Raw genomic sequence first — 13,419 nt, 5'->3', positions numbered from 1 at the left:
ATATATATATATATATATATATATATATATATATATATATATATATACATAAAACAACCACAGACAGTGGTGCTTTAACTTTAGACTCGAAGAAGCAGAGCGTTTGTTGCATCACAGAGTACTTCAAGTATGAACTTGTGCTGTCAATTATGGTAAACATACTCCTTATACAAAGGGGAGGGGGCATTTGTGTGTTTCTATTGGCTCGCAGTTATTTGCTCCCTCCTCACGGCCCTCCTTCATGCTGTTCCTATGGTTCCCAGATCTCTTATTGGGTACTGTAAAGTTTGGGATAGGACACGAGTCTGGCTTAGCATCCTTTACACTATTAGCTGGATCCACCTGTCTGTCAACCGGACTGTGACAGACCGCCCCGCCTACTTCTCTGTAGCGGCGACGCTGATTGGCTACTGTACCTGTCAGCGACCTCTGATTGGTCGGTTCGCCCAGCTGTTAGTGGTTCATTCACCATTTTGAGACGGTAGTGGAAAAGGAGACCGATAGTTTTTTCATATCCCCGTTTGAGTTTCTGCGAGGGGAAAGACATGTTTTGGCGGAGGAAAAGTAAAGCGCGAACCCGCTCCGCGAAGTCCTCGAAGCCGACGGCGAAGAGGGACGTTACCGAGAGTTGTTCGAGTCTCCCCATCGACAAAATAAGACCATAAATCTTTTTTTTTTTTCTGACGAGAAAGGGAAAGGCTCTGTTGTTGGTGAGTTGAAACTAAGTTAGTAGGAGGGTAGCGAAGTCAACTTGACTCGAATTTTCCATGTTTTCGAGAGCAGCGAGTTAGCAAAAAAAAAAAGGAAACTCAAACCAACGGTCGAGTGTTCTTCAACGGTCCGAAGGAACGGAGTGACAGGGCTTCCGAGCCGAGGGGGGAAAAAACAGAACCAGGGGAAAGCGTGAGAATATAACAGCCCGACAAAACTTTCTGAAATGTTTCACCGCAGTCCCACAAAATCACTAAAGCCTCCCTCGGTTAGTTTTACGGTCGTGTCATCGCCGAAAATCACTTTTTCCTCGTCCGTAGTTGTCGAGTTGTGCGCGGCGTAGTAAAAAGACAAAAAAAAAAAACCCGACCTATTTGTTTGCAGCACTGCAGTCCGTGTGTTTACATCCACGGACGAGTTTTATTAAAATATATTTAAAAAATTGCAAATGGCATTAAATATGAAAAGAGTGCGAAAATCTTTTTTTTTAATTCTTGTGACGTGTATGTGAGCATCCTCTTGCTCTGCTCTCCTACTACGTCTACTACAACCAACACTACTAATGTTGAGCTGCTTACTAGAGCGAAAACACGAGCAGATTCCTGCTTTTTTCCAAGTTTTTTTTTTTTAAATTATATAACTATTTAATGTCCTTTTTGGCATCATAAGGCTTCGCTTGTGTGCTTCCGTGTGTTTCTTCGGGCGTTGCAGGGAATATTTGCATGCCAAACGTTAATTGAATAGTGAAGGATTACGTTTGCAATTAAACGTGACTTTAAACCGGTTGTTTGTGTTTGTTATCTGGCTTCATCTTGCACAGAGGAGAGCCCAGCTCTGCCTGGAGTCGTAACACTCCTTTGACATTGCGTGGCGTCTTTCATTCGTAGTACTCACACAGATCCGCGCAGAGACTCGGTGTTTTCTCGGCTCTTCCCTCTCCCAGACTCCACATTTACCCTCGACTATCCTGCAGTCGCATTCCATGACATCTCTGACAGCTTTTCCTGCCATGCTCACCTCCACCTGTCCATACGTGGTCAGTCAGAATGTTTTAATTCTTGTTTATTTAACAGCATCCTGGTCTCCTGCATGCTTCCTCCCTCTTCGTACCCTTCATTGTTGCTCCTGTGTGGTCCTGATGGTGCCATTTGGGTCCCAACAGGAAGAGTCACCTCATCTAAGCCCCCTATAAGTCCTGATCAGTTGTAGCCCAAGTGCGCAAATGTCAGCTTTTTTATTCATATATTTCTGTAGCTGTCCTTTAAACAGCTGCAGGTATATTATGGTAAATATGCTGTCTTTCACTTGCAGGCTCGTCCTCACCTAAAACACCGTATTCTTTTATTTGTATAATGTTGTCGATGCAGTTATCACCCACTCGCTCATGAGCTAAACAGAAGCGTGTCAGTTTGTTGCATGAAAGCATGCTCTTTTTTCTTTATTTTGCTGTTTCATGTGTGAGCATGTTCCCCGATGACCCAGTTAAGGGCAAAGCCGCCCTGCCATGCTGAAGAGTACAAGGAGGGCCGACGTGCATCAACATCACAGCTGCCCTTCTGTCCTCGTCTCCCGCAGCGCCACACTTTTCCATCCCTGTCCTCATCACTGCAGCCCTGTGCCCAGACAGAGCAGAACAAACACCCCATAAAATGCTTTTAGGCAAAGGGATGAGCTGCAGCGTTATTCGCTCTCATACAATGTTCCATGAGGTAGGCACAACCTGAAAACAGCTATAGCTTCAAATATAATGCCCCTAACGCACAACCTGTGCCATGTTGCTGTGAGGCTCTTTGATAACCTTAATAAAACTGTCGTATGTTTATTAGTCGAGTCATAGTCGAGTAATAAATACCGTGCAACTTAATTTTCTCGTGGCAACACAGAGATGAGGCGACCTCATAAATGCTTGCATGCACCTATACCTCCACAAGAAAAACTTAGTTATTTGCATGCAATTATTTCTTTTTAACATTACTATATATATTATCACATTTGTTTTTATTTCCTTACACAGATATGCAAACATTCCTGTGAGTGTGGGCGAGTGTTTACACGGCAGACAGAATGTGTGAGTGTGTGATGAGATTTCAATGGTGTAAAGGAGAGCTTTTAGTGTGTGTGTAAAGTTTGGTGTCACTATGGAGGACGCTTACATTATGAGGCTGGTTACATTATCCTGCCAGTTTATTGGGCCAAAACAACCCCCTTTTTGCTCTTTAAGTGGAGTCCAGTCCAGCGCCATGGAGATGGTGATTATCTGTCTATTCAAGATTTACACTCGCTTTAGATCAGAGCAGCAAGTTCGTCCCAAGCCGCCTCTAAAAGCTGGACCGTGTCATGGATTGCCTAAATTACGATTCAGACCAGAGAACAATCAGGGCTTGGCAGCGTTTCATTTTTGCAAGCAGATTCTTAACTGACAACTTGTGCACTAAATTATCACCCAGGAGTGTGTTTTTTTTTTAAAACACATTCATATTTATTTACTAAACGTGATGAGTTAAAGGTCAGCTGTTGTTTTCATTTTTTAGGATGCTTGTTGACCTTGAGTGTGTACTTGTTTTGACCTTTCAGGGAATACACCATCTGAAACGTTTCGATTTTCTACCCTTCATCATACGTGGGATTTACAGATAGTTCATGCTTATATTCATACACTTTTCCCTGTAATTTAATTTAAAATGTGTGTTTTTGGCACTAGTGGTATTTTCGCAGTTTCGTTAAAATGATGTAATTAGGAGGGTTGCTTTTACACACACACATAGAGAAAAAGAATACGTTTGCAGTTACAGCCATTTTGTGACGAATATTGTCGTGCACAAGATGAACACTTGAACAAAATGCATCGCTCTGAAAATAAGGAGATTGGTCTATTATCTAGTGCACATCGTGTGCTGTACCGTCCAGTACTGTTGCTGTTTCAGAACAAATACAGAGACATGCCAGCCACTGGCTTATCAGCCAGAGTGTAGAGCGTTTTGAAAGGCCTCAAGCTTGACCAAACACATTTTTTAGCCTAAGATCAGACCCTCACAAGTTATTTAATCAACTTTCCAGTCAGCCATGTGGTTCTGACTCTTTATTCCCTTTTCCAGCTTTCTGAAGTTGGTCTACAAGACCAGCACACCCAGTCCAGGCCCCAGGGTCTCCTCTAATGACGGGGTACTTGTTCTGGGACTGGATGGAAGTGCATTCTTGCAGTCAGAGTTTTTGATTTACTTTTCCAGTGTTTGTCAAGGATAAACAGTTTACACATCTACCAAAATCTTCAGTTGTGACAAATTTCTGGAACTAGAGGCAAAGAACATACTGTGTTGTTTTTACACATTTATCTTTATTTAGGTTTTGCTAATGTAAAAACACAGCATGGTCTGCTAACTGCAGCGTAATAGCTTGATAATATAAAAAAAATCTTTATGTGACTCATTTCCCTTAAAATCTTTGACAGATCAAACTTTTTTAACTAAATGCTGAAAAACCTCTTACATATTTATGTTGACTCAAACATCCATTCTCTTTAGATAATGGTTTCATGGTTAGTATTTCATTTGGAGAGATATAAATGAAGTTGTTTTCAAATTTGCAGGACACTTATTATTTATTTATTTATTTTTGCAAAGCTACAGAGCTGTTATAGTGATGTAATAAGCTGTGGTATCACAGCTGATGTATGCATTAGCAGTTTCTCAGCAAAAGTAATTCTGATTTGTCTATTTTATTTTATGCATTTACAATATTTAACAAAATAATGTTGGTGATACGGTGATGATTGCATGAAAGAGTGTTTTTATTTCAGGTCCAGAATGATGTGTGTTTTTGTACAGCAGGAAGTGGAGTTGGTGTGTTACTCATTTTAATTGTTATACGTTTAACAATCAGGTCACCCTCTGTGTGTGTGTGTGTGTATGTGTTTGTGTATCAAACTGTATTTTCAATGTCAGTGTCTGCATAAATCCTGCAAATTAGTGTGCCTGTGTTAAAATCTGCTTTTGTAGGAATTGGGCATTTACACATGTTGGTGAGTTGCTGAGTCTAATCGAGAGGAGCACATAAGCACATGTGTGTCACTGTGTAAATGTGTGTGTGCGGGTTTGTGTGTCTGCGTGTGCCATTGTATTAAGCCTGTAATCTTGTATCAATGAGTGTTCCTGAGCCTGGTGCCAGCTTTTTAATTTCTCTCATTTTGGGCGTATCTTAACCAAGGCAGATTATTCCAATTATATTGTCTCTCTCTCTCTCTCTTTCTGTGTGTGTGTGTGTGTGTGTGTGTGTTTGAGAGAGAGTGAAAGAGAGAAAGAGTATCAGTGTGACACTGACAAAAGGCGACTGTGAAAGACTTCAAGAAAGAGTGAAAGGGAGCTGGCGAGTGCTAGGATGACTGTGGAAATTCCCACTGACTCCACAAGAGTAGTCTGTTTGATCAAACATCCAAACAGCCGTGTGCTCCTCTTTTTCTCCCACTCATGTTGTAGTGGTGACCTCACCCAGGCCACTGCCAGCTATTTTTCTCTGACGGAAGTCAAAATATATACCCTGTATGCTCCCAAGTTGATCACACAGTCAAGTCCATAATGCATAGCGTGAGAAAGCCGTTGCATGTTCATGTAGCTGGAGGGAGTCGAGTGGAGGAACCAGGCAACTATGGGAATAATGTGTGTTACATAAAATTACTGTTAAATGAAAGCGACTTTCTTTCACATTATCATCACTTATTTTTTCTGCATAAACTCAGATATGCTTGTGCAACATATTAATCATTATTTTGGATGTGTTTGTGTCAGTGTTTAACTATCATATAATAAAATATTGCATTGATTTATCTAAGAAAGCCATCATGCCATGTTTTTTAAAGCGTTTAGTTTTGAAATGTTGCTCTGTATGACACTAGAATCCAGGTTTAATCTTTTGAGAGTGCCTTGGTGAGGACAAGCACACAGCGACATGCATGCATGCACATTTTAGAGACTTGGAGCAGGCATGGAGGGTATATGAGAGCATACTTCAGATACTGAGCCATTGTGTGTAGTGCAATGTAGTGGTGGACTTCCAGGCATGACGTCATTTTTGTTTTCAGTGATTTTGGATTATGAAGACAATGAATGACCACCTGTTTTCTTCATCTCCTTCTTCCTTTCCAGACTGCGCTGCAGAGAACAGACAAATGGAAAAAGAGCAGAAGATATAGTGGAGGACAAAATATTCGAACAGTATCTTAAAAGTACAAAAGAGGAGCGTCACATCTCTGCAGCACTCTGTAAACTGTGAAGAAAAGATGAGACCGCTGAAGAAAAATAGAAGACTTTCTCCTCCATTAACTAGAGGCAGAGGGGGGAAGAAAAGGGGAGGTTCTCAACCCCTTCAAGAGAAAGACTCCAAAAGAATCAAGAAGGACATACTTGGCAAAACCACGCAACATGCACCAAGCACTCTCTCCAAACGCAAACACAGCCCGCCGCGCACTGCCGCCATCTCACATAAAGAACCTATAACAAACAGCAATATCAACAAGAGGGAGGAGCCTACTGAGCTAAAGAAACCTGTGGAGTCTGATAAAACGGACAGAAGCAAAGCAGAGGAAAAAGAAAAGGAGAAATTAGCAGGCACAATTGGGAATAGTACTAACGCTGTACCATCACCAACCTCTGCACCAGCAGCACTTTCAAAAACTGCACCCTCACAGTCCAACATCCACAGCCCCAGTTTAGGCTCAGTTTCAAGTAGGAAAACAGCCACTTTTAAGGCCCGTGTACCCAAGAAAAATTACATATATGAACACTTTGCTAAAAATGCAAGTATTACAAATAGTATTTCTACCTCTAGCTCTGCATTCGTAATTAACAATTACGACAGTACCAACAACAAAGTTGATGATAGTGTGAATTCTCCCAATAATAATTTCAAGACTAGTAGTATTAGTAATAGCATTACTAAAAGCATTAGTATGAGCACCAATAACAGTACTCTCAGTAATACTACAGGTAGTATTAACAATACGACTAGCATTAGTAATAAATGTGCTGGGAGCAATAGTACTATTCTAAATAGCAGTAATAGTGTAAGTGATTATTGCTTAGGTAATCAGCCATTAGTGATAACTGTGGACAGTAAACTTACAGGAGTGAACCATTTTGTATGTATGAAGGATAAAGCCCTCAGGACAGCAAACCCCCAAGAAAAAGACTCACCAGCTGGTGAAAATGAATTGGAGGGAGCACCTAACTCAGTACGCTCCTCCTCCACAGATACAGCTAGTGAACACTCTGCGGATCTGGATGTGATTGAGACAACAGGACCAAATATTAATCAGAACTGTCATATCGTAGCGCCTCTCCTTAACTCCCACTTCAAAGAGGACAGTCTCTCAGAAGGGCTAGCTGAAGCTCTGGCGAAAGGCATGAAGAACCAGAGAGTGCTGGCTCGCCAAATAAAGACGACCATGAAGACTGTCTGCAGTGGAGACTCACGCCACCAATCTTTTGTGTTTAGACCTGGGGTGGTTCGTAGAGTGACTAGAGGTACTGTTGAAATTCAGCTCCAAGGAGAGGAGACCCTTGTTAAATACCCTTTTTATGATGGAACCACAGTGACGCCATTCTCAGAAGTTGAAACAAACGTGGACTTCATTTTAGACGCCCCTCCACCTGGTATGTTACCTGTGGCTCTTGGGACCCGAGTATGTGTACCGTTTAGTGGAGAGGAAGGGAGTCCTCTGATGTACAGAGAAGGGAATGTTGTTCAGGTGGACCCCCATCCCGGTGTCTCATTTCCCTACCAGGTGCTTCTAAAAGAAGACGGAAAAACTCTGGGAGGTGGGGTTGGTCAGGCTGTGTGGGTTTCCCGACAGAGCCTGAGACTACTCACCCCTCCATGGGAGGTCTCACAGTTAGATGGTGGGAGGGCGAAGGAGAGTGACCGTGAGAGGGAAAGGGAGGAGAGGGAGCGGAGGGAGGAGATGGAGGTAGAGAGAGAGGTCTGCCAGTTAAGTAGTGGAATGGGAATGCTGGGAGGTGGAGCAAGATTGAATCATGGATTCTCACATGCAGTTGCAGGAGGACATTCTTATGGAAGTACACATCCACCCAAAACTTCCTGCACTGTAACTACTGGTGTAGTGGCAATCACAAGTCACAAATGTGGAAATAAATTATCTGACAGAGAGAGACAGAAACAGCCCAATACTCCAGAGGAGGATGTTGAGGTATCTCAACTTAATATGGCACATAAAATTGCTCCAAAATTAAATGTTGGCATCTCACAGCACAGAAACATTGTTTCCAAGTCTAGTGGATACCCTCCCACCTCCCCTCAGCTATCTTTGGTGCGGGGTGTAGGCCCACCCCATCTCTCTACCATCACCTGTCCTCAGCCAGCCCCCTCTCCTGCCTCACTGACAACTGAAATAAGCAACAGCACTTCAAATCTACCTCCATTCAAAACCACTCCCACACAGACTCCTACTCCCACTTCTGGTGTGGGGTCTTCCTCGGCCTCCTCTCATTCCAGGACTCCCCTTTCATTAGCGCAGCAGAAATACAAAAAGGGTGATGTGGTATGCACCCCTAATGGTATCCGTAAGAAGTTTAATGGAAAGCAGTGGAGGAGGTTGTGTTCCAGGGAGGGTTGTATGAAAGAGTCCCAACGTCGGGGATACTGCTCTAGACACTTGTCCATGAGGACCAAAGAGATTGAGGCTGCAGGAGGTGAGAAGGGAGGAGGGGGCAGCAGTTCAGGAACAGTCACCCCTTCAGACCTTCAAGGGAGAACAAGCAGTGAGTTTGAGTGGGATGACACATCAAGAGAGGCCAGTGAAACCAGTAGCAGAGTAGACTCCAGACCACTCTTAGTCCTCCCTTCGCTCCTTCCTCATGAACTGTCGTCACGGTTTGATTTTGATGAGTGTGAAGCTGCCAATATGCTTGTGTCGTTAGGAAGCTCTCGCTCTGGCACGCCATCCTTCTCCCCCATCTCTAATCAGTCTCCCTTTTCCCCTGCCCCCTCTCCCTCACCCTCGCCACTGTTCGGTTTCAGGCCGGCAAACTTCTCACCTATTACTGCGTCCCCGGTCCTGCAACACCGGAGACACAGGCAGCCGAGTGGCACAGGGGGAGGAGGGGGAGGGGGCAGTAAACCAACGACCCAAGCTGGAGGAGGAGAAAGGGAGAGACACACTTCAGGTATCCAGTCCTCCATCCACAGTAATCTGACATTTACAGTCCCCATGAGTCCCAGCAAGAGAAAACCAGATGCACTCCCTCCACCCCCCCTCCCCTCACACCACCACGATTATACACCCAAAACAGAGCTGGAACAGGGAGACCTCAACAACTCTTTCAGAGTGCTGTCCCCCCAAACTCCACACTCCCGCACACACACGCCAACCTTCCCCCAACCCAAAGGACTGAACACACCCTCTTCCAGCAGGCCCCCATCCTCCACTGCTGTCTCACCCCCTTTACTGCTGGTGTCCCCAACTCCTCCTTCTCCTCGCCTGGTCCCCATATCCCAACAGACCTTGCGTGACTCTCCTGTCATTGTGAGGAATCCTGAGGTCCCACTGGCAAAATTTTCAGAGTCTCCCTTAGACAGAGGAGGAGGGGGAGGTAGAAAGATGGAAGGGACAGATATCACCTCATCTAAAGACATTGCCCTAACTTCCCTCACTGGTCAACCTGTCACTGGCCTCCAAGTTCCTGTCCCAATTAATGCAGCTGCAGCCACAATACCCAACAGTGGTACTGTCTTCCTGCAAAGCCCTGCCCAAACTTTGGTACTTGTATCCCCAACACCTACTTCTCTGCCGCCCGCTGACACCCCCACTACCCCACTCCAAGCCCTCTCAGTTACGGTCAGCGCAGCAGTGACAGCTCCCGCATCAAGTAGCACGGACAGTTCTGGAGAACGAGAGGACAACAGGGGTACTGGGTTTGGTGGTGAGGTCCAGCAGCCAGTTCCCTGTCACCCCTCTCCTACTGCCCTACTGCCCCTGATCCTTCCTGCAGAAAGTCTGCACCCTGTCCCTCGAAAAGAGATCATCATGGGACGTCCTGGCACAGGTGAGAATTGGTGTGTGCGTGTGTGTGTGTGTGTATTTTGTATGACATTAAATAAACGAAGAATAAACATTTTGGTCAGCGGAGAAGTTTTGAAGCAAGAACAAGACCGCAACAGAAAAAGTAGAAGCTGTGTTAAACAAACCTACTGAATAATGTGTGCATGCTGAAAAAAACAACAAAAAAAACCAAGAAAATAAAAAGATAATTTTGTAAAATTAAACAATAACCATATCAGTGGCTATTTATTCAGGCACAATCAGTTGAAAATTGAAAATAATTATACATAATGCTGAGAAAGTGCCTAAAGCTGTACTTCCTGTGTGATATCTATATAAATTGTTGTGTTAACCAAATAAATATTTGAACGGTGAAAATGCTCATAAAGTATAAAATATACTGTAAACCTAGAAAGAAAAAAAATTACACACACACTTGGAGTAATACACATAAATTATTTATGTCTCTTAGCAGTTAAATTGTAAACTAGCAAAAATGTATTTCTTAGGTAAGTCTGCTACATTTAAAAAAATAGTGTTTGGCTTTATTATAAAAACTTCCTATCCATATTCTGTCCTCATTTCTCCACAATACACAATGTAAATTTAGTATTTTCAACAAAATCTTCAAATTCACTAATAATGTTTACCATTCTACCTGCTGCGATGTTTCATTTGTATTTTCCTGTGCCCTGATAAGTAACTTTTACTAGAAGTGGTTTCATCAACCATATTCTGACGAATCGGAGACTTCGGAGATTTAACAGCTCGTGTGATCAGTTTTAGCTTTGCTTGGTGTTTCCAGCAGGCAGGAGGGAGGTGTAATGATAACTGGAGGGATCGACATATGGGACAACCGCATGTCAGTTAACAGTTAAAAATGCACAAGTCTAACCCTGTATTACACTCCCTGTCAAAAAAAAAAAAAAAAGATTCAGTTTTTGTATAGATATTTTTAATTTAAATACAAAAAATGTGAATGAAAATATATTTTAGGCTAAAATAGACATTTTATGAATTAAATACAGAATATTAATGTGGCTGGCATTTACTAATCAGACAGACATTATCTAATATTATATTATTAATTATATTATTTCGATTCAGAATGTCATAAAATCATTTTATTTGCTATGTATTAAGAAATATTTTGAAATCTAAAAATAAATGTGTGTGCCTGCGTGTGTGTGAGAGTGAGACGTATAAAATGCAGCAACAAAAAGGTGCATGCACTGGCATGCATGCTGTGCTGTTTTAGTATTTTCTATAGGGATTATCCTCGACATTATAGAGGATTAGCTTTGTCGAGATCTGAGAGTTTCTCTAATGTTTCCAGTTGTTACAAACAACGCTAATAATTATACTTCAAAATATATGCAAGATGCAGTGAAACCGCATGGATTTGAAATAAAAATGAAACTAGGAGATTAGCTAAAACAAAAAGAGTCATTCTGAAGGAAAAGTAAAAAATAAAGCTGTAAAGGAGGAAGACGTGTTTTCGAGCCTTGAATCAGTGCTACACAACAAACGAACATTTAGAGCCAAAAGCAAAAATGGGTTTAGAACGTGTGGGCTAGAGGAACAGTTGAAGCCTTTTCTCCTCAACTTGGTTTAGTGTGTGCACTTTACAGCAAAAGGAAAACCTGTTTAGAACAGAACCAGAATAACAGAGTTGTGTGAGTGAACACCGACATCGCAGGGAATAAGAAAAACACGAAGGTTGAACTCAGACACATGTGATGTGTAACTCTCTGATGAACGGGCTCATTTTGTGAAAAGTGTGGTCAGCGTCTTGACTCTCCCAAGTATTTTTCTTACTCATTGTAAACTATTTCCGCTGACTCTTGTGTGTTTGTTTCATAGTGACTTGATAGTGGAACAAGGTGTACAAAGCCTCTGTGGTCAACTAAACTGAAGCAGGATGATTCTGAATTGTCTGTGTGTGTGTGGGTGTGTATCATATATGCTATAAGGTTTTATTGGTTTATGTGGGTGTGTAAAGAATTTGTTTCTCAAACTCTTGTGTGCGTGTGCATGAGAGCTGAAAAACGATGGGCCTCCCAGTTTTGTTGTTTATATTTGGTGTCAGTCAGGATAGTTCACGTCACCTTTTGCCCTCTCACTTTTTGTGTACTCATCTTTGTGTGGATGTCTGGGCCTCCCTGCTCAAGCTTCTGCCCCCGCGACCCGACTTCGGAATAAGCGGAAGATAACGGATGGATGGATTTTTGTGTGGACGTTCACAAGTGTGACAGAGAAGTGGACAGGAAGGGGAAAGAAGCAGTGTCGTTTTAGTATTCGCTTCCTCCTCAGATCCGCTTCTTGCATCTGAAGGAACGTTGAGTGAATGAATAGTAGTTCTTTGTGTGAGTGCACGCACGCTTGACTGTGAGTAAGAAGTGCATTAATCACACATTTACTGTTTGTGAGTGTCAAGTTTGTGCAGATGTTAGTGTGTTCCTATCAGCTTGTGAGGAACAGTTGGCAACTAGTTGTAATGTCTTTGAGGGTTGTAGGGTTGTTTTATGTTCATTTAAATTATATTAAAATTATCTTTGCAGATAAGATAACACCAAAAGGCAAAGATAAACTTTGATTTGTTTGCACGTGCACGTGTTTGTGTGTGTGTTACCAAAATATCTCAATAATCACTGGACAAAGTTTAATGAAACTTTCAGAAAATAATCATTTACATCTGATTAGCTTTTGGACTCAACCCAATTTTGGATGGCTGACACTTTAGCCAATACAAACTGGATATCAGTGAATTTTACAGATATCGAGCTAAAATTTGGTGTGGTAGTAACTGAGACTGTTCTCCAACACATATTGAATGTGTTAACACATTGCACAAAGTATTTTTTCTTTTTATTTTGTCATAAACCATTTGGAATCAACTCTGTCTTTTAGCAAAATATCTCATGAACCACTTGACAGATTTTAATGAAACATTTACAAGAAAATTACTGTATGCACATCTACGCCATGGACTTTTGCAGTCAGTCCAGTTCAAGATGGCTGCCACAGCTAATCAAACTTAGCCTTTTATAAAACATTTCTAATTCAGTCATTTTATAGATAGTGTCCTAAGATTTGTTGTGGTTGTTGTTAAATCATTCACAACACAAATTGTGAAATCTCGCATGAGATTACACATAATGGTCTTTTCAAGGTTTGACAAAATGGCAACAACTCTTTCACAACCCAACATCTCAATTTAAAACTTTAGAAAAAATTTAGAAAAGGCAACGTGTGCTTTGCATTCTTATGGAGTGCTGAGCCTTTAATTTAATTTAAAAAAATACCTACTTAAGTACTGCTGTCTGTTTTTGTACAAGGTATTTTATTTAACAAAATTAAATGGAATTTTGTTTTACACTTTATGTAAAACTAATATTAGAAACTTGTCTTTCTATCTGTATGTTGATGGAAGTGATGATTCGGAGCACCCTGAGCGTCAGTATCAGCATAAATTTGGTCTGAATAATCAGAAAATTGCACAGAAGTGTTGAGGAGGAGGTAAAACACTGAAGCATCTTCACTGACTAATGTTCGAGTTTGTCAACAAATCAGAAGTAAAGACTTGTTTTTTGTTTGTTTGTTTGTTTGTTTGTTTGGTTTATACACACACACACAAATATATATATATATATATATAT

The 13,419-nt window shown here is 41.7% G+C and overlaps 1 protein-coding gene across 1 annotated transcript in view; it reads left to right on the top strand.

Annotated features, from left to right (window-relative positions):
• Positions 1 to 486: 486 nt before the first annotated feature.
• Positions 487 to 13,419, top strand: part of cicb (capicua transcriptional repressor b) — a 35,666-nt gene continuing 22,733 nt past the window's right edge. The window contains exons 1-2 of the mRNA XM_037676179.1: positions 487 to 710; positions 5,850 to 9,764. Coding sequence (XP_037532107.1) covers positions 5,984 to 9,764 — 3,781 coding nt within the window. The 5' untranslated portion in view covers positions 487 to 710; positions 5,850 to 5,983. The remainder of the gene's footprint in view (positions 711 to 5,849; positions 9,765 to 13,419) is intronic.

The sequence above is a fragment of the Nematolebias whitei genome, chromosome 5, assembly GCF_014905685.2.
Source record: "Nematolebias whitei isolate Nwh7 chromosome 5, NemWhi1, whole genome shotgun sequence".
Classification (NCBI taxonomy): domain Eukaryota; kingdom Metazoa; phylum Chordata; class Actinopteri; order Cyprinodontiformes; family Rivulidae; genus Nematolebias; species Nematolebias whitei.
The sequence above is the reverse complement of the archived record's forward strand: the minus strand, read 5'-3'. Positions and strand labels throughout refer to the sequence as shown.